General features: G+C 36.3%; 1 protein-coding gene across 1 annotated transcript; it reads right to left on the bottom strand.

Annotated features, from left to right (window-relative positions):
• Window positions 1–4,780: 4,780 nt before the first annotated feature.
• LOC140160892 (integrator complex subunit 15-like) lies at window positions 4,781–21,869 on the bottom strand. The gene is made up of 7 exons (XM_072184229.1): window positions 21,757–21,869; window positions 17,922–18,145; window positions 16,774–17,049; window positions 15,905–16,073; window positions 14,475–15,014; window positions 6,821–6,860; window positions 4,781–5,664 (listed from the first exon to the last, which is right to left on the bottom strand). Exons 1-7 carry the CDS (start codon window positions 21,809–21,811, stop codon window positions 5,592–5,594), a joined length of 1,377 nt encoding a protein of 458 aa, XP_072040330.1. The 5' UTR covers window positions 21,812–21,869; the 3' UTR covers window positions 4,781–5,591.
• Between the last annotated feature and the right edge of the window lie 295 nt (window positions 21,870–22,164).

Below are 22,164 nucleotides of genomic sequence, written 5' to 3'. Positions count from 1 at the left end.
AAGATTATTCAACATGACTCCTTAAAAATCCACAAACATTTAAGGCAGCGATCTCTGAACCCTTATTTAAGTTCATTATTCATACAGCACTGACAGCTTCCTCCAACACTGGTCTTATACAGCCTGGTTGCATAGTGGGCTCAATCATGAACTACAAATTTGTGTTAGCCCAGATCTTTAATGATCATAGCCCACCAAATCCTCTGAAGATCCAATGACCAGCAGATAATATAGGGGTGTGAAATCTCCTCTTTTAAGCTGAATAAGCCAAATCGCTATTGTAACTTCCGGTTTTTTTTAGGACACTTTGCCCTTTGACCTATCTGGAAAATTCGGGTTTTGTGCGTACAAAATATAATTTAAAACTTGTTACTAGAATAAAAACAAACTTATATAACATTATGACAATAATAAATAAATTATTAATAATTACAGCAATTTTCCCGATAGGTCAAAGGACAAAGTGTCCTAAAACTGCAAAAACTGTCCCACAATGCATTGCAAACTTCCAATGCCGATTGGGCTTATTCTTCTTTTTGGAAATTTCTTTGAGGCAAAATTTTAGCTTTTTCTTTCATTTTCAGCCCATTTTGAGCATATTTCAGTGCTATTCCTCTTTTTTCAATAGAGGTCATTCGCACCCCTGATAATAGCCTTTCTCATGACCAGCAGGGGCAGAAAGTTTCCCATACAATGTACCCTGTAGAAACACAGATGGAAGCACATGATCCGCGCCCCATGAAAAGGACGTCTTGCAACCATTCTTACATTTGAGTTGGGCAAAAAAAATATGTTTGGTTGCCCTCAGAGACCAACAAAAAAATTGGAAATCTTGGGTCAGGTTTTTTTTCAATCAGTTTTTTAGAATAAAACTTAAATTTGGACAGAATCAAGCATATTTTGTTATTCACTCATTTTTATTTATTTTAATAAAAGCATATTTGATGTATTTCCATTTAAATCCAAAAATGCACAATTTTCAAATAGTAGGGAAAATGGAGGAAGAGCCCATAAAAAAAAAAAAGGATTGACCTACCGACCCAAATTTTTGTCTTGGAAGGGCAACTAAACAATTTTTTTTGGGGGCCTTATCTTGTTTTAAAATTTGTTTATCAAAATTAACTCAGGTATCCTACATATTATAGCTAAAAGATGGGGTACTCACAAATGTAAACACTAAAACACATTTTTCAATATCACCACATGTATTGGCTCACAATTTTTATGGGATACCTGACAGTATATCATTACAAATTTGACAGAGTGTCAAATCAAGAATTTGACCAAATGAATTAATAAATAATAATAAACATGATAAATGGTTCTTTTAAGGTGCAAAATCTTCCGAGAACTCTGAGCCTGCAAAAACATGACAAACAAAAAAAAAGCAATTGATTTTGTGATTCTGGAAAAGCTTGACGAAAGAAATAGGTTTTAAGCTTATTTTTTTCCAACTCAGATTTTGCGTATTCGGTACGCTGTTGAACTCATGACGATATATTGACACTATGACGATAGCACTGATCTTCCAGGACCTGTGGTATGAGCAAAGCAATTTAGAGCAATAAAGTGCTTCTTTTTTTCATTATGTTTAAATGTGATGTGCAATGTGATGAGAGGAATTGGTACATGAATTGGCCTTGGTTGCCAGTTGTCAAGGTTAGTAGCAGCTGCAGGGGAGTATGATCTAGTTGTCATAGCATAGGTCATCATGCAAAGCAAATAGGGGAATACACAAGGGGGGCTTCAACAGCGTGGTAGTTCCGATTTGATAATAAATAGGCATGTCAGTAGGGTTATAGGTCCAGAAACATTTGTATGTTATATAATTTAAAACACTGCCACAGGGGTTGCAGTGGAAGCAGAACTAGATCTGGAAATGGTTAGGCAAATCGCAGTACTGTTTTTAACTTTTTTATTGTTTTTTAAGGGTCTGTCAAAATGAGCCAGGTTGTATGACACTTTTCATTTGGCATATTAGTAATCATCTCTGTATGACTGCATCATTTGACGTGGGGGTGGATGGAAGTTGAGGTGGAGGCACCGTTTTTGTTTTTTCAAAAAACAGTGTTTGGGGCCGAAATAGGGTAAAATAGCAAAGGACACATTCATTTGGGGCTGAATTAGTCTGAAATTGAAAAATAAGTCCCTTGCACTAGGGTCCACTTTTTGAGTGAAATTTGTGCTTGAAATGTTAGCCAAAATCAAACAACTACCTACAGAATCAATTCTCAGTAATACACAGAGCCATCAAGTTTTCAAGAATGTTTTTGGAATGTTATTAAAACGCTTTTATACCCTTTATTATATAACCCCACATTTAAAAGTGGAAATATTGGGTCTGTGCTCAATAATTCAAACCAGCCAGGGTCTGTCAGCAAACCAGCTGTCATCAGGCTGACACTGGCCTGTATATCACATTGCCATGATAATTTTGCTTCTGGGGGGCAAGTGTGATTGACAAAAGGTGAAAGGTCTAGCAAAGTTTCTGGGGGTGGATTGGGAGGAAACTCCTGACCACTGAATTATTTTATGGCATTTTGATGCAAATAATAATATTAATAAAACAGTATTTATATAGCGCATTGTGAATCTCAGATTCCTCAATGCGCTTTACAGATTTAAAAACTACCGAACTTAATTTACAATGATAAGTCATTTTTGATGATAAGTCTAGAAGAAAGGGGGGTAATGATAAGTCATTTTTGATGATAAGTCTAGAAGAAAGGGGGGTTATTGGGTATAGCCAAACTTTAAAAAAAGGGGTCATCGGTCATCAGGTATAGTCAACTTCAGAATATTGACAGACCCATACCTGTCCCTAGCTGCAAGAAGCTTGTGTTGTTCATTTATAGTGTGTCAAGGTTTGTCTGTTCTAACTTCTAAGTATATTTTGCATTGCATTTCATAGCACACTGCCAAATACACCTAAATAACCATCCTATACTAGCCTCATTTGGGGGTAAGTAGACAACCTGATTTATGTGAATGTTCATAATAGAATATTTCCACTTCAAAACAATACTATAAACAACACAAATCACCTGGAAAGAAAAAAACATAGCATTTATTTGTTAACGGACAAATTGTGTGCCCTGGGGAAAGAAACAAACAAATGGGATATAATTCAGTAGTATACTATAGGACTGAATAGCTCTGAATCAAATGCCAGATGTGACATCTGTTTGGAGTTTTATTCCACTTCTTAATACTATGTACAGCTTCAGGCTGAAGGGATATGTGAGTGGTCAACTAGAGCATATTAATGTCATTGGCCAGGCAGCCAGGGGGTTCTTCATTTTGGATTGTGTAGGAATGTGCAGCTGGGATTCAGAAAACCCTCAAATAAAGACAAAATTTGATGATAAAGAAGCCCTATACATCCCAGGCTAAAAATGTACTACTTCTCTATTTACCTGTTCAAAATTACATGCGATAAATTTGCCTCTATTATTCCGGATCAAAATTTTAATAAATTTGCCCAATTCTTGACAATGTTTGCAAATTTTGCCAAAAAAAATAATGAAGAATCATCACTTTTTCCAGATTTTTTGGAGAAAATTGTGAAATAACAGCCCATCTCTGAACATCAGCAGCAGAACCGGAGAGGGGGTGGGGCTGGGCTTCGCACTAAAATTGTACACAATAATACTGTAGTACCAAAATAGTCCACCAAATGGCTTCAATTGGGCCTTCATTTTGCAAAAAGTTTCTTACTTGTGAGTGGGCACATCCCCACAGACATCCACCTGCATTCGGGCTGCGTTCACATCCACTAACTGTCCCCCTTCTTCAAAATGGTTCCGCCACCGCTGACTCTGAACCAGTTGAGGCCTACTTGTTTTATTTTAACCCAACTGCCATGCCTCTCTGCTTTTTGCCTTAGAAGTGGAAGGAACAGGGATGAGATTTCTCCTCAGATAGGAGAAATTCCTCATAATTTAAATTTTCATCTCTGTACAAAAGTAAAGGAGATCATTTATTTTCCTCTTTTTTTTTACCTTTTCCTCCTTTTCAGCAAACTGCTGTCTCATTACCAGGGAAAACAACTTTTCTCATCATCTTCCTTCCTTTTTGCCGTTGAGGCAAAAAACAGAGGGAGTTAGGGTTAAAGAAAGGAGGAATAGGTATACAAATGGTAAAATGAGACTGGTGTATTAACCACAAGGGGTGGCAACTGGCAACTTTCACTAAGAGGGCAAAATTTGACAAAAATTGGCAGCAGAGACCTAAAAATCTAAAATAGCCTGGGGAAAAGATGTCTTCCTCAGAACCACTGACTTTCACACTGAAAAACGATATACATTTCACATGTTATAACAAAGTACTTGTTCATTTATTCATTATCATACACATGATAAAAATACTTCCAGTACTGTAAAAGTGGAAATATTCATGGGGTACATTAATTTTTATTGCGTAACACAGCTACCATGAAAATAAAAAACACACCAAATATGTTCTTTTAATGTATATAGGACTATGAAAGAAAACTGAAAATCACAAAAAACAAGCAATGTAAACTGGCCTCAAAAAGAAACTTATAATTTTTCACAAGGTCATATCTTAAAATCCTCTCCATAAAATGAACAAAAATTGCACACAGGATTACTTCAATACTCTACTCTAAACACTGGTCAGTAACCAAACAGTTGTCCAACTGACACAACAGCAAAATGCACTGACATGGAACACCTTCCTGGACCACATTAACAGCCCAACAGACTGCTTTTGCTGGGTTCCAATTATTCACCTGTACATGAACAAAAATTACACACAGAACAGCTACCGGGACCGCATTCACAGGCGATTAATTGGAACCCAGCCAAAGAAATCTGTTGAGCTGTGAATGTGGTCCAGGAAGGTGTTCCATGTCAGTGCATTTTGTTGTTGTGACAGTTGGACAACTGCTTGGTTACTGACATGTGTTTAGAGTAGAGTATTGAAGTAATCCTGTGTGTAATTTTTGTTCATTTTTATAGACAGGATTTTAAGATTTGACCTTGTGACAAATTATAAGTTTCTTTTTGAAAATTAGTTTGATAGTACAAAATCGCCAAAAATTATGTGTGAAAATTACCACTTTACCAGTATCTTTACAAATTAACATCAGTGTTACATCCAACTAGTCTGTATTCAACATCTACTATAGCTTACTATCACAGACAATATCTTACACTTCCCATAATGCATTTCTCCCAATTCAATTTTCTGTTCCAATGGAACCTATACAAAGTAATGGGAGTGTTCATTTGATAAAATCAGGTTATATATCATGTTGAAAAGGATTCTGGGAAGGGTATGATACCTTCTCTGATACACTTATATAACTATATTTACTATAAAAACTGTTGAATTAGTCTCAAACATGGTATACCACAGTTAATTCAATAGTTTTTTGATGATTTCTTCTGAAATATACTGATTTGGAACACCTCATTTCAGTATGTTAAATGTTAAAATATGAGCTTTCACCTGATACCAAAATCTGCATTTTGATGGGGTAAATTGGAGGCATGAGGCCGTCAATCATGTTACCCACACTTTAAAATGGAAAGCTGAGGCATATTTGGCAAATCTGCACTGATCACTTAACCAACTTGTAGCATAGCTCCTGGGGCAATCTTTCCATTATCTTTGTGGTGCAAAACAAGATGCAACAACCTGCAAAAAATGCACAGAACATGTTTATGGTAAGCAGAAAATTAGAGCATTTCCAGACAAATTGTACTACTTCTATTTGGGCCACACTCATTAACCAGACAATACATTGTTTACAAAATTATGAGCAGTTTGAAATGTTTTATTATTCTCAATTTTTAAATACAAAGCTTATTTAAAAAATACTGTTTTGAATGAAAAATCTTTGCAAGGCGATGAAACAAAACCTATTCTGCTGGCCCAACCGGCACAGATTTTATGTTTTTGAGATTTTCTGTTGCATGTAAAAAGCACTCATTTTGTGATTTTTAATATAAAAAAGCAGTTGAAGATTTTAGTGATTTTTAAGGGTTTTTTAATACATGTAGCATCATTTTGCAAATAATAATTAAAACACTGACTGACCATAGGTTAGTCCATCCCCCTGTAGAACAAGGGTGTTGTTTGTGATTTTGATATAAATGTACACAATACAAACTTATCTTTAATACCAAAATTATATATGAATACTTTTCAAGATAAGATTACTAGTATTTTGTAAAAATGATACCAGGATATTTTGTCCTCATTTCTTTTCCGAGAAATGGTCAATTACTAGTTTTCTGCTTTACACAAGAATGAGCAGGGATTTGCCATAGTTCAACTGTTAATTATTGATTATAATCCTCTTTTCAATCAGTACTTTTAAGGATTTTAAGATGCACTTTTAAGACAGTAAAATACTCCCACAGTCAAATATCATGACATTAGGAATTAGAAATATTTTATGAGAATGTCATCTTTACATACCTATTAATTCAAAACATTTGCATGTTTTGTGGGAGTGGGCCACATATTTAATAATACAAGTATGTTTAAATTAAAATGCAGGTTTGGGTGAAGAAATTCACCCCGGAAAAAAACTCTTTTTGAAAATCCACTTTAAATTAAGAATGATAAGGATTTGCAAGTGTGAAGTATAGCAATTTTTGCATATTAGGTTGTCTATTGGGTCTTTGGGTGAATTTATCTTGAAAAGACCAAAAAGTATACCCGATAAAAGAAAACTTTCTATCCGAGGCAGTCCCTTTCTCAAAAAACAGTTCTTAGCTCCCAAAAATTAGTCCTCTATCCTGGATACACCCTGCCTGCTTGAAATTTAAAATTAATGAAACAATACCTGTTTTCGGGAAGTCCAGAACAGATATTCACCAGTTTGTCTGAAATATGAAGAAAGTTTAATAGAATAAATCATAACATGTACATGTGAAAATACAGCACGGATACCCATCAAAAATACAATGCCCCCTCCCAGGCCCGTAACCAGGGGATGGATGCCTCCCCCCTAATAAAATAAATTGCCAAAGGGCCAAAAAGTCCCATATGTAAGGGTAGCGAGCGAAAAATTAGGGGTTTTGTATGCCTTTTTGGTCAACAAAGGTCCATATTTTGAAGAAGAAAAAAAAAAGTCCACTTTTTCAAAATCAGCCCCCCCTAAAAAAGCCAAATCCTGAATACAGGCCTGTCCCCTCCCCACAAGGGGGCTGGGATTTGTACTTCCCTGAAGGATACAGTCAGCATTTTAGGAACATTAATAGCCCAACATGGCTATCACACAATCATTTTGTCAAAAATGACAAGAAATGATGTACAGCAAGTTTTTTTTTGGCATTAATGTATCCTACAGGTGACCTGTATAAATGTGAGTGTACTTCAAAAATTAATGCAGGGGCCTACTAGTACTAAATATATTGTGTTGACTTCAAACCCTTATTGGTGCTGACAACTTGACAAGATTATTAAAAGTAACACGTATGAAAATTCTGTGATGTTAATTAGTGCGATTTTAGTTGTAACATTGGGATTACGAAGGAGAAAAAGAAGTTGAGAAAGTGTGTTGGGGTAAAACCCTGGATTAAACAATGTGAAACGTTTGGAGCATATTATGCATTGCTCAGAGAACTAAGGGGCTGTGCAATAATTATGTGTACCCCAGGGTGGTGAATTCTCAAAATGGTCTGCCAAAAATCGCTTGACCCCCCCCCCCCTTCCCTTTGGCCGTGCCAAAAAATCTCCCCACACCCCCAGTACACATAATTATTGCACCACCCCTAAGAGCAGATGATAGGGGTTGAGATACGGATATAAATTGTTGACTTGACTTCATGAAGTTATTTTGATAGGGAGATATACAATGTCTACTACAAGTACTCGGCCTACAGATAAACAACTCAGAATATAATTTTTCATAACATTCCAAAATTTCTTGAGTCATAATTTGCCAAAATTCCCTTGATGGTAAATAATTACCATCATTTTCCAGTAGAAAGTAGGACAACATCTATTTTCACATCATTTTAAGTCCCTAAAGACAAGGCACCAGAGTTTCATTTTTTCCTAATTCACATAGTCATTTTGTTTATCATTTTTCATCATTTTCTAAGTACCACAGATGGGCACTATTAATCATATGTGACTCCTCGCCACAACTGAGCCCGGATGTCGCCAGTGCCACTATTGAGATATGCTCCATCGAACTTAACAATAAACAATAGGAAAGAAAGGATTTATTGACTGTTTTATTGATTTTCACTACTTAAATGTCAAGTACTATAGACATGATATACATCATTTTAAAGCTAATTTCAAGCAGAATATTTTGGTTGAATATCTCAAAAATGATGATTGGCGACATCCGGGCTCAGTTGTGGCGAGGAGTCACATATGGTATTCCCCAGTTGAAAATGAAGGCTAAAATGACTTTAAAACTCATAACGAGACCAATAATATTGGGCATATAAAAAAAGTATCATTTATCATTATCATGTTTTGGATCCCATATTTTCACACACTTGGATTCATCAAAACATAATAATAAAAATTGAACACCTTTTCAGTTTCCTATACCTCAATTCATGGTGCATGACCATAAATTAAACTAAAATTAATTAATTAAAAACAAATAAGTCCAAATTACATGGATGAAAGTCAACCTTTGATAAAGAGCCTGGAAACAGTGTGAAAATGATCAGAATGACCCTAAAATGGGCTAAAAATAAAAGAAATGGCAAAAATCTGGACTACAAAAAGTCTCTGATTTAATTTCTTTGGGTTTTTATCAGTCCAAATTACCAACATACCGGTATACAAAATAATGTGAATGTACATGAAATTCTTTTCAATAGTATTTCATGTTACATTTCCACATAAACATGATAAAAGTAGAACTTCATTTAAAATACTGTTCTTATAAACATATTAATACTTTCCATGTCTGCTACCCCCTGAGACTACCAAACAACTACAACCTTGCCACAGTTCTGACCTATGCTACCATGGATCAAATGTGAAAGCAATTTTACCCTAAGGGAATGACTACACAACAGGAAAGGTGACCATGGTAATGACCCCAAAGGTCACCAGTCCATGTGTGTTTGTTTCTCTATTCAGTGGTAGGGGTATTGCAAAGAAGGGGGTAACATGTGTGCTTCATAAAAAAATTCAATCCCTGATTTCAAAAAAAAAAAAAAAGGTTGGTGGTGTGGTCTTATGCAGTAGTAGACTGTAATTTTCAGATTATACATTGTAACTTCACTGATTCTACAAATTTCAGAAGCTGTCAGGGGCTGTTCAATAATTATGAGCCCTGGGGAGGATAAAATTGGGGGCAAGAAACTTTTGGCGAGCGAAAGGGGGCAAGCAATTTTGGCACACATTCATGGGATACCTTTTAAATAAACGAAAACAGTACGGAAACGCTTTAATAGGCAAATTTTCTGGCTCTCTGCGCTCGCAATATATCTAAAACCATATAAGGTTTGCAATGGGATATCAAAAAATTGGCATATGTGCAAGGGTGGGGGCAAAGATTCTTTGGCGGGCCAAGAGGGGAGGCAAGCAATTTTTGGCAGGCCGAGGGGGGGGCAAGTGATTTTTGGTGGGCCGTTCGGAAATTTTACCCCCCAGGGGGGACTCATAATTATTGCCTGTGAAACAACTGACATTCTTATTCAATGGGTGCGTCTTGTAAAGAATTCACGTAATTTGATTGGTTTTCTGGTGTATAATATCTCACAATAGTTGATAGTGATATTAGTCAGGGCGCGGGCCGCCACGCAAAGGCGGCACGCTTGTTGCTCCTCAATGAATACACGCAAGGAGAACTAAGAACGCGATTCGGGGCTTAGATGTTCGTGATGGTTTCGTTCATTTAAAATAACGGGGTTGTCTTCACTAAAGTATCTTTATTTTCGTCTGGACAAAGGTAGTGCGTCGGCATCCACTACTCAAAATATTGGCTAGCCCATCCATTATGACACGATATTGGATAGGCAAAAGACAAAATCCTATCTTTTATTCTCTAAAAATCAGGTACATGAAATCACTGTTCTTGTTTTATCCCCGTTTTATCTTCCTTTTCCTTAGTACTATAGTAGGAATTCCAATTGAATGAACGCCTCTTTCAAAAGCTGTACTTGATCCAACCGCGATCATATACTGTATTCATTCCAATAAGCGCCCAGGGCACTTAAGGGCTGGGGTATGAACGTTTGGACAGTATTTATTTTGGGACATTAGAGCACATCAGACATATCGATTGCATTCTGAATACGAAGAATGTCATTCTGATATCAAATAATTTTGAATTTTTGAAATTCGCAATTTAATACACATTTTATGGCAAATCATTAAAATTGATATTTTGATATTTAACAGTACTTGAAGTAAACTTTATAAATCTGATGATTTATACTTAAAGTGTATGTAGGTGGGTTGAAAAACCGACGATCAATTGAAAATTTTGACCTTTAGTATTGAAGATATGGATTTTTTTTAAAAAACACAAAAAAAAATTAGGTCTTTTTGGGAAAAAAAATCCATATCTTCAATATGAAAGGTCAAAATTTTCAATTGACCGTCGGCTTTTCCTCCCTGCTACATACACTTTAAGAATATATCATTAGATTTATATAATTTACTTCGAGGACTGTTATATATCAAAAATTGAAAAATGTCAAATTTTTATAATTTGTCATAAAATTTGTATTATATTGTGATTTTCAAAAATGAAAATTATTTGATATCAGAAAGACATGCTTCAGATTCAGAATACAATTCGATAGGTCTGAGGTGCTCTCATGTGCCACAAAAAATACTATCGAAACGCAATAAACGCTCATTTTAGATCCCTTAACAAAGTCATTTTGGCTGGGCGCTAATTTTTTTACCTCATTTACCTAATTTTTTCATAAGGGGCGATTATTTGAGACAAATTTACGTAGGTTGTAAAAGGGTCTTGAGACGTTCTAGTAGCTTTTCTGATGCAGAAAATGTATTTCAAGTGTACGCAGGACTTGTAGTCTGCAGCTATTTCACTGTATCGACGTATATCTGTCACTTCAACATTAATGGTACCCTTTAGTAAATATTGAAAATACCCTGGGTGGGCGCTTATTGGGGCATGGGCGCTTATTGGAACGAATACGGTATCGCATATTTCAACCTACAACGCAAACGCACGATGTTGGATACAATTTTAACCAATCATGAGTGTGTTGCCATGGTTGATTCACTTCCGTGTTACTCACGCCAAGCGTTGCACACGCTGACGAACATAATGCAGTGTACCAGGGGTGGAATTTCGTAAAGTGCCACAGGAGTCCAAGTGGATTCTCGCAAGAGAGTTTTGCGAGAGTCCATGGATTCCCGTAAATGGATTCTCGTTGTACAATCTTGCGGGAGTCCAATAGGTATTATATATGTAGGCCTACGTAAAATGCATTCAAACAAACAAACTAACAAATAAACTAACAAAGTTAAGTTTTTAATATATGTGTCATCATACTCTCACTTCCATATATTATGTCATTGCATCTTTGGTGACTTTTCCTTTATATTTTGCAGGCTTTGAGTTTTAAGGCGTGTTGAACTTAAACGTAAGTTCGCTGATCCGATCATTTCCAGCGAGAGTCCACATGGACTCTCGCAATAGGATTTTACGGGAGTTTCTGCGAGAGTCGACTCTCAGACTCCCGCGAAATTCCACCCCTGGTGTACGCAAAAAAAACATCACGCTATTGAATGCTGCGTTCATTCAATTAGAATTCCTACTATAGTAAGTGATACTGTAAAAGTAGAAATTTTCGCGAAGTTTTTATTTTCGCAATTTCATGAGTGGACATAAAATCGCGAAAATAAAAACTTGCGAAAATAACCTTTTGCATTAGGTTTCTATTGTATCAATATCAAAACCGTGAAATTTAATTCTCGCGCAATTGACAATATCTTCAAAATCGCGAAAATATCTTCTCACGAAAATATTGACTTTTACAGTAACATGATAATGTTTACTGGAATAATCACTGAGGATGCTAATGTTTTGCTGATAATGCTAAATGTTTTTTGAATATTGACAGTTTTGATGATTGCCAATTTCTCCAAAGTGATCATCTTAATGTGCTTGTTAATTGGAGTAGCACCTGGGAGTTAAATTTTTATCCCTCCAAGTGTCAAGTTATTTCGGTCACCAGAAAATGAAATCCATCTCATGAACAACATTAAACTTTAGTTCTGTTTATCCATTTATATCTTGGAATTGAAATATCTACAAAACTAGACTGGAATACTCCATATCAACAATGTAGTCAAAAAGTGCAATAGAAATAGCTATGCTCTGTAAATTCACTATTTTTCTATACCCTATTTCCTTGAATAGTCATCCCCGGGGCGTTGTATTTTCCAAAAGGAGGGCGTTTATTGGAGGTCATTTTTAGAATGATAATTCCATGTAAAATCATAAGGTAAGCTTAAAATGAAGTTGAAACTAGGTAATGACAAACTATGAACTTAGGAACGATGACTTCCGGTTCACAGCAAATAAATTACGGATCCAAGCATATACAAACATTAAACGAGTATTATTTTAAGACCAATCTATTGTATTGCCATATTTATGCTCGTCTTGAATTAATTTAGCTTTCATCACAAAACACTATGCTTGTAAACGGGGTTTTACAGTATGGGTCGAAATATACCTCAATGAAAAGAGCATATCTAGATCTTGTAAATTGTGTATTTATGTTTATTTCTAGACTATCAACCTAATGTTTAACCAGTCTATTCTCAAAATGGAAACAAATGAGGTGATGTATCATGTTGCAATGGATTCTGGGAAGGGTAAACCAGCATAGAACTTGGGAGAGTATTTCAATGGCAATTAACTCTGCACAAGCAAGTAGATTAGTAAATTACAGGGTGCATAAAGTGTGTCTCCGCCAGATGGGTGCTTCTCTGGTTTTCACGATTGTTAAAAAAAATGAACATATTTGCTGTTTTCATGCTGTCTGGACAGCCAGTGCTGGTATCTGCGAACACTCCATGCTGGACATTTCAGGAATGCCCCTAGGAAAGTTTAAGGGAAGGGGTATGAACGTTTGGACAGTATTTATTGTGGGACATTAGAGCACATCAGACATATCGAATTGCATTCTGAATACGAAGAATGTCCTTCTGATATCAAATAATTTTGATTTTTGAAATTATAATGTAATACACATTTTATGGCAAATCATTAAAATTGATATTTTTGATATTAAACAGTACTTGAAGTAAACTTTATAAATCTGATGATTTATACTTAAAGTGTATGTAGGTGGGATGAAAAGCCGACGCTCAATTGAAAATTTTGACCTTCAGATTGAAGATATGGATTTTTTTCCCAAAACACAAAAAAAAATAGGTCTTTTGGGGAAAAAATCCATATCTTCAATATAAAAGGTCAAAATTTTCCATTGATCGTCGGCTTTTCCTCCCAGCTACATACACTTTAAGAATATATCATTAGATTTATAAAATTTATTTCGAGGACTGTTATATATCAAAAATTTGAAAAATATCAAATTTTAATAATTTGTCATAAAATTTGTATTATATCATGAATTTCAAAAATGAAAATTATTTGATACCAGAAAGACATGCTTCGATTCAGAATGCACTCGACACGCCTGAGCACGCCTGAGGTGCTCTCATGTCCCACAAAAAATACTGTCCAAATGCCATAAACGCCATTCTAGATCCCTTAAGGGAATGGTAAATTTGAGTTAACTACACCAAGCAACCTGACATACATAATATTCAAAATCGGATGTTTTCTTGTTAATTGTCTCCAATCCTCCTAATGGAGACGACCAGTGAAGTACAACACACCCAGCTAGAAAGATTTCTTTTATATTGTGAACACAAGTGAAATGGTAAAATAAAATCCATAAATAATGCAGTTGGAGTTTACAAATCCGGATTTTCTATGCTTGCATTTATAAGAAACATTACAAAGTACATACGTATATATATCAAAAAAGCTCAATTTCTAGAAAGGAACAACATCTATAGTGCACAGCCGAGTTAACTTTCAGTGGCGTGCACAAAGGGGGGGCCCCACTTTTGTTGGTCATTCAGGGGAAATCAGTCATTTCCCCCAAAATGACTGATTTCGCCCGCACCTTACACTCCTAATCAGACTCCATTCGGGGGAACCGAACAACCTGGCCCCCACTTTCAATGTGCTGCGCACTCCACTGTGAACTTGGACATACAATAAAATTGATAGCTACTACACTTTGTTTCACCTCAAGTTTCATATTGACATCCATGCTTGTAGAGGGTTACTTGCACTGCAAGCGTGCTGACAAACTGCCACTGTACATGTATACGACTATCTCTGCGAGATTAGGTTAGCATGTGCGATTCGATCATTGTGACCAGCGAAATACGCACCTACGTCATTTCTACACTTCAGGTGAAACAAAGTGTAGGATACATTTTATTTCAAAACCTACCTCTTGAGGAATGGATCACTCCTGTTGCCAAGGCAACCTGGATAGCTTGTGCAAACCTGTCCAATGCCATCTGGACCTCTTCACTTTGCAAAGGTAGATGCTTCAGCTTGATGAGTTTGCTGACATTCTGTACCATTCTCTTAATACTCTCTGTAGTGATCATTTCAGGACATCTTATATACTTGAGTCTTGCTAATTCGGCCTGCGAGTACAACATCGATTGCAACACACCCAAAAATAACTTGGAAAACATCAAACCTGTCTTTGTTCCTCTTGATGGTTCCTCTAATGGGTTCCCAGACTCCATGGCTCCATTTTGGGCAGAAAGTAAAGGAGCTATGACACAACAGTGTACAAGTCCAGCGATAGGTCCTCGGTTAGACAAATAAAGGATGTCAGGATGAGTTTGTTGCTTGATAGGTGTATAGAATGAAGGCACATGAGGCAGACGATTTGTTATGTGTTCAATACAAAGAAGAGGGCTGTCTGTTACCCATGTTGTGACAAGTTCCAGGAGTGATTCAGGTAATATAGCAGCACCTGTACAATTAAAATACAGTAGCATCAATTCAAATGTTTGCATGTTCATCTAATAAACATTATTATTATATAATATGAAGCTTTTAGCTATATTACAAATTATAATACTGCACAGTAATACCGTGCAAGATATTTTGATACTGAACTAAGCGTGCACATTTGCATTGGTGAGTGTAAAGTCCCAGACGAACAGCCACATAGACAAATCGTCGGCAGAGTGCAACACTAACGTAAGTGCAGTAGAATACAATAGCTGCCTTTTGTAAAACACTTATTGTTTGCAGCACAATCCCCACATCATGCTCATTATATAAAGTGTTGATGTTCTGTATACTTTCCTGATGACCACTAATGTTAATAAGTTAACTCAAGATATCACCTTTACATGTAGTTGGGTGTTCATTCTTGTGTTATAGGTTAAAAAGTAAAGTGTGCTGAGTCTTGTGGATCAACGTCTAGGCGTTGTGCCTGTGCATAGCACACTATAAATCACTGCTTTTTTTTTTTAAAGTAAGTACATTTATTGAAATGTTGCAAATGGCAGCTATTGCATTCTACTGCACTTACGATGTTGTTGCACTCGTGTTTATTATTCTCTGCCGACGAAATGACTTTAAGTGCACGTAGTGAAGTCAACACTGCATAGCGACAATTTTGGCAAGAACGTAAACAAGCTATGGTGATATCCCCACGATAATGATGCAGCAATCACGCAAATGAGTGTGTCCTTCTTCCCAGACATGTACATGATTTTTCTCCATGCATAGTAACTCCGTCAATCCATCAAAATCACCACGGATATGAAGCTTCACCACCTGTTGTGGTAAGGGATGGGCACTCATATTATTCTAGGAGACATGCCTATGTTCTTCACGACCTATCCTGCTTACCTTTGTCAGTATTGGAGTTAAACACATACATTACAGCAGTGAGAAACTGTGATGTGAACTGTGGGCAGACTTGGACAAGGTCTCCCAGCACACCTAAAGATCCTGGTACTAAGGTGCAGTAGTCTTCTACAAGTCTTGAAACAAGGGTTGTGCAAACTGGTGAAAAGCCCTGAAATAAACACACAAGTCATGGTAGAGATTAGCCAAAACCTGTGATGGGTATCATTGAGTTTTGGTAAATTTATCAATTATGTTTTAGCAAACAACAATGACTGTAATAGTATGTGACTATGAGACAACATAAAGTAACTTAACTGCATAGACTGTCTGGAGGACACAAGGATAAACTGTCTTTGTTCAACACATGCAGTTGATATTTTGTGGTCCAAGCTGTCAATATGCACAACAGAAACTAAATCAATACCTTTAAATTGAGTAGAAGCAGCTTAGTCCGTGCAATTATGGTCTTGTTACCTTTTATGTATGGATACATGAATAATGTTGTCAAATATCTTTTTTATAACTTATTAAGGGGTCACTTCCGGTCCGAAACGAAATTCCTTCAAAATTACTCTTCTGGCACAAATAACTTGAGTGATGCCACGTGCACACATGCATTGACATTAGCAAATGTCTATAGGATGTTCTGAGATTTTGGGGTCAAACATCATTAAGGGGTCACAACAGTACAACACGGCTGTGTTTGTGGTCTTAGACCACAGCTATGTCTAGTTACATTTATTCCTATTTAATAGTGACTACAAACACATGTGATATTTCACACGGACGGAAGGACAGATCCTGATTCTATAGTCTTACTCTATTCTATAGCGTAAGACAAAAAGCAATGATATTGATATCAAACAAACCTGGTTGTAAATCCATATGGCTGCACATTCCAACACAGAAACACTTTTAATGGATATTGCCAAGGACACCAGTTTACCAAGCACCTCCAATCTGTATTCATCCACCTTGTTAAGCTGCTTGGGATTACAACCAAATAGTCCTTCAAATAATACATGCCTCATATCCTGATTTCTGTCATGGTGAGATTGCTCTGAATCCTCCTCCTTGTGCTGCATTTCTTTCAAACTGTGGCACAATTCTTCTAAGAGGCGAAGTTCTCGAAGAGGATTCGGCCTCTGGTTTGAAATATAATAAGATTAAATGAATTTAAATCCACAGAGGCAAAGTTCTCGAAGAGGACTCTGCCTCTGGTTTGAAATATAATAAGATTAAATGAATTAAAATCCACAGAGGCAAAGTTCTCTAAGAGGATGAGGCCTCTGGTTTGAAATATAATAAGATTAAATGAATTAAAATTAACAGAGGCAAAGTTCTCAAAGAGGATTCGGCCTCTGGTTTGAAATATAATAAGATTAAATAAATTAAAATCCACAGTGAGTGGTAACAAAAGTATCCACTAATAAAAATGAAGAAATAAAATGAAACTTTTCAGTAAATCTCATAAGCCTTAGCGTTGGACCCCAACATGTCAGCCTGATGTGCACAGTTCACCAACAGTAGGCTGAGCAGTAACTGAGTACCAATGTTCGTTATTGAGTATGCGCATCAGCTTGATGAATCACAAAGGCTTCTGGGACTTAACCAAAACGGTCAATTCATTTTAATAACAATCTATATTTTGATATCCAAAATAATGGAATCAGTTCAATTTCATCACATTTTACAGCTATTTTTGAAAGCATTTAATTCAATGTGTTGTTGCAAAAATTGTTTATGTTTCTACAGTAAAACCCAGAAAATATCCTTTTTAATGAGGAGCCTATAAATGTGATTGGGCTATTCCACTTAAAATCCATTTACCCTCTGGAAGATATGTCCTCAATCTCTCACACAGGGGGTGTAGATTTCAACTACATTTGAAATTCACACTTCATACATGTGTGGAGGATAAGGTCATCTTCCACAGGGGGTGTATGGATTTCAACTGGAAGAGCCCATTTTAAGCTAACATGCATGGATAATACAATTATAAAGATGCCATCTTTACCTTATGTGAGCCTTCCGGGTGATTGAACACAAACTCAGCAATGAGTTGTGAAACACACTCTTTATTAGGGAATTTCCCAGGAGGAAAATTCTCACATTGTATGAAGTACTTCTCAAACCATGAAAACAGCTCAAATAAGGCCACTGGAAGTTCTTGGTGACTCAGAAAATCTCGCAACTCTGGCATACGTTGAGGAGTATTGGAGTACCATAGACAAACTGGACCTGAATAAGACATGCAAAAAGGAAACAAAAATTTGGAAATATGTACTACACATGTATGCAACCAGCTCAAACCCCATCATTCATAAATTATTTTCATATTACCGTCCGGTACTTAAAAGTTGTCTCAGAGATGAATTCCCCAAGTCTTTGTATATGTATACGGTACCGTAAAACCTTGTCTACAAGCATATAGGGTTTTTGATTTGATTTTAAAGTTAAATTAGTACAATGCGTAAATATGCCAATACAATAGATTGGTCATATAATAATAGGCCTACTTGTTTTTATATGCTTGGATCTGTAATTTATTTGCTCAAATTCCATAATAGCGCCTGGATTAATTTAGCTTTCATCAGAAGCACTCTATATGCTTGTTGACGAGATTTTACGGTATTACTTAACTTTAGACCAATAATTTGGCAGTTATGAGGCCAAAAAAATTCCATAATTCCGGGGTTAAGACCACCCTTAAATCTGTCATTTTGTCCAGAATTTAGTTTCTTGCAAGTTATGTGTTCAAGTGATGATGATTTGCCTAAAATTACAACATATCTGTAAGAATAATATCCCACCCAACACCAAGGAAATGCCTTTGGAGTTAAAGACACAAAAACCTATGAAAAACCATCATTCATAAATGCGGAGAAAACAACTGAAAATCGATGGCACTTTGGCCCCTTTTCGTCGAGAGTTGCTCGAGAAGTCTAGCCACGAATTTGCTCACCGATGAGCTTCACATTCGAGGCTAGAGATACATTTTGTACAGTTGACTCATCAAAATAACTTCCATCTAAAATGAAATGTCAACATTAACAAAATTACATCCATTGCAAAAAATGTCAATGCTGACCAACGTAACATACTCCAGCATCGATTGAGAATTTCTCAAGTAACAAGAGAGGTATCACGAAGCGGAGTTAGTGCGCCTGGCTTCATTAGAATCTGCGAGTTTCCGCCATTTTAGGCACGTCGTAATAATAAGGGGCTCTGCAATCATTATGAGCCCTATGGAGGGTAAAATTGAATTGAGGGGGCAAGAAATTTGGGCGAGCCGAAAAGGGGGAGGGGGCAAGCAATTTTGGCAAGTCAAGAGGGGGGGCAAGTGATTTTTGGCACACATTCATGGGGAGCCTTTTAAATATTTTGTAAAACGCTCTAAAAAGGCTTAGGAAAACTGTACAAATATAACCCCCCCCAGCTCATAATTATTGCACAGCCCCTAGTAACTATAATCAAATTAAGTATTTCTTGGCCAAACTGGAACACTGTGAACGCTAATCAAGTGGCTCACGACAATCACACACCTAATATAGCGCGTTCACCAGAAAGTATACACGACCTTGCACTGTGTACACGCTTTACGTGGGCGCAACATGTACCAGAACCACCGGGTATAAGCCCACCCCCTAGATGGGCGATTTCACTCAAAAAATGGGGTGGGCTTATACCCGGGAGGGCTAGTATTTATGAAAAAAAAAATTTAATTTGTATAATATTTATGCCCGATTTTTTTAATTAAAAAAAGTGATCATAATAAAGTTATCTAGTCAAGCAAAACATGCACAGTGTCATTGTATCAGCAGTCATACACAGACCACAACCCCCCCCCCCCACGCCAGTATCAAAAGCTAAAACCTGGCTCAAGTTTGTGCTATGCATGTACCAGTACATGTACAATAAAATGTTTTCAATTATGCTCCCCAGACCACTTTTTCCCAGACCCGAGAAGGCCCCTATAGAAAGACCATGAGGCCCGGGTATAAATGCCCAGGGTTTAGCTAATGCCACGTGCTTAGACCATGAAGCCCAGCCAATCAACACTCAGGTGGATTACTAACGTTTTAGTGGGTGGAGCATAGTGATTGACAAGAAGCACATGTGTAAACACATATTTACGTGCTCAGACCATGCAGCCAGGCTATTCAGCCAATCAATACTCGGGAGGGTCACTGGGCGGAGCATAGAAGCATGCTGTAAATCAGTCCGGGAAATCAGTAGCCAATTAGAGCATCAGTCATTGATATGCAAAACATTTGATTGAACATTGAAGCAATAACAAAACATTGCCAAATGATAATGGAGCAAATCCAGGTGCATGACCTTTCATGGTCGTGTTTTGACATGTTACGATATTTTATTATGAAATGCATGAATGGGGTTGTTAAAACAAATTCAATTGGGATGCTATTAGAGTAAACAAACACAGGGACAGACTTTTTCTTGTTTTCTTGCTAACATTCTTTTTCAGTAAAAAAGGATAATTAAAAAAAAAGACCTGCTACCGTCATAAATATTTTTGTGTACTTTTTGCTTTTTTGGTCAAACAAAAAATGGAAAAAATGGAAAAATGACTAAAATTAAAAAATTAAATCAGACAGAGACAGTACAGGACAACCTTGCAATGCTATCAATTTATTTTGATGCAATCTAGCGCAATGACTTGGTTTTCGTAATTTATCAAACATGTTCTTGTTGGTGTTTTGTTTACTTACAAAGTGATTAAATTTTAATTCCAATTTCAGCAAGTGGGCAAGTTAAGGATGTTATAAACTGTCCAAAGACGTGTCTACTGGGCGGGGCTTAAGGGCATATCTGGAGCATCGAGCGTGTGGTCTAGCAAGATCGCAAGTTCCAGCAAACTGAAACCAGTTTGGGTGATTTGGGGAAATACCCTAGCTGCTCACATATCATTATCATAACTGCATTCACTGTAGCTCACTGTTGTTTATAAATTTGAGCATAAATTGGCTTAATAAAACCTCAAAATAAAGAGGAAAAACAAACTTAAAATGAAATTATTCAACAAGATTTGTTCAAGAGATGTCATATTTATTCATTCACCATTGATTTGATGGTAGTATTTGGTCAAAATTAGTACTGGACTTATACCCGAGTGCACCCTAGTTTCTCAAATATTTTGAAAAATAGGGGGTGGGCTTATAACCGAGAGTGGGCTTATACCCGTGTGGTTACGGTATGTTCCACTTTCGCCAAGAAATACTTAATTTGATTATAGTAAAGTCTCATAAAATGCATTAAAAAAATTAAAATAAAAATTCATTAAAATTTGCATAGAATCAATGAATAATTGACATGATTGAGCAATGTGTCTGTTTGTTTTGTATTGTTGTTGTTTTGTGTTATATTAAAAACCCGGTAGAGTAAGATATGTACCGTAATATGTTTAAGGAATGAAAATTTGATTTGCCGGAGAAAAAAATAATAAAAAAAAAACAATAGCAAACATGAAAAAAAAAAGATTGAGCAATGTGAGCAAGTAAGTAAGAATATAATCAAATACTTCTGAATAGGGGGCAATAGCCACAAAAAAAAATGTCCTATACCTTAGTGGTTCATGAAACAACAGTGTCAGGCCAAACATCAAGTACAGAATCGAATGGCTTGTAACATGTGTAATGACTGCCGAATTCAACACCAACATCTTCTTGACATGAGCAATTCGAGCATCCAATATGCATTTTGACACTCTATTTTGCCATATCCTTAACAGTTTTAAATAAAATATTAAGTGTACAACATTGTGTACGAATATAACTTAAACATTCGCTGTCTAAGACGAACAAATCGGTGCAATATTTTCATGAACTTACCCGAATGTTTGTCCCTGTAGGCCGCCATCTTGTTTTGATGATTATCATATCCCATGATGCACTGCGATTATACTTTTCAACTTCAAAACGAGGCTCTGAATACTTTCTCAAAGTTTGGTATACGTTCTATGTAAGAATAGAATATGCATGCAAATTATGTTCAGCCATTTTCTTATTAATATGCAAAAATATTCATGAATACTCATTACTATTTTTGAATTTATTCTAGTATATTCTAGTACATTGTACTACATTCCAGGACATTCTTGTACATTGTAGTACATTCTAGTACATTCTAGTACATCCCAGTACATTGTAGTACATCGCAGTACATTCTAGTACATCCCAGTACATCCTAGTACATCCGAGTACATTCTAGTACATCTCAGTACATTCTAGTATATCCCA

The sequence above is a fragment of the Amphiura filiformis genome, chromosome 1 (genome assembly GCF_039555335.1).
Source record: "Amphiura filiformis chromosome 1, Afil_fr2py, whole genome shotgun sequence".
NCBI lineage: Eukaryota > Metazoa > Echinodermata > Ophiuroidea > Amphilepidida > Amphiuridae > Amphiura > Amphiura filiformis.
Note: the sequence above shows the minus strand (reverse complement) of the source record. Positions and strands in the feature narration are given on the sequence as shown.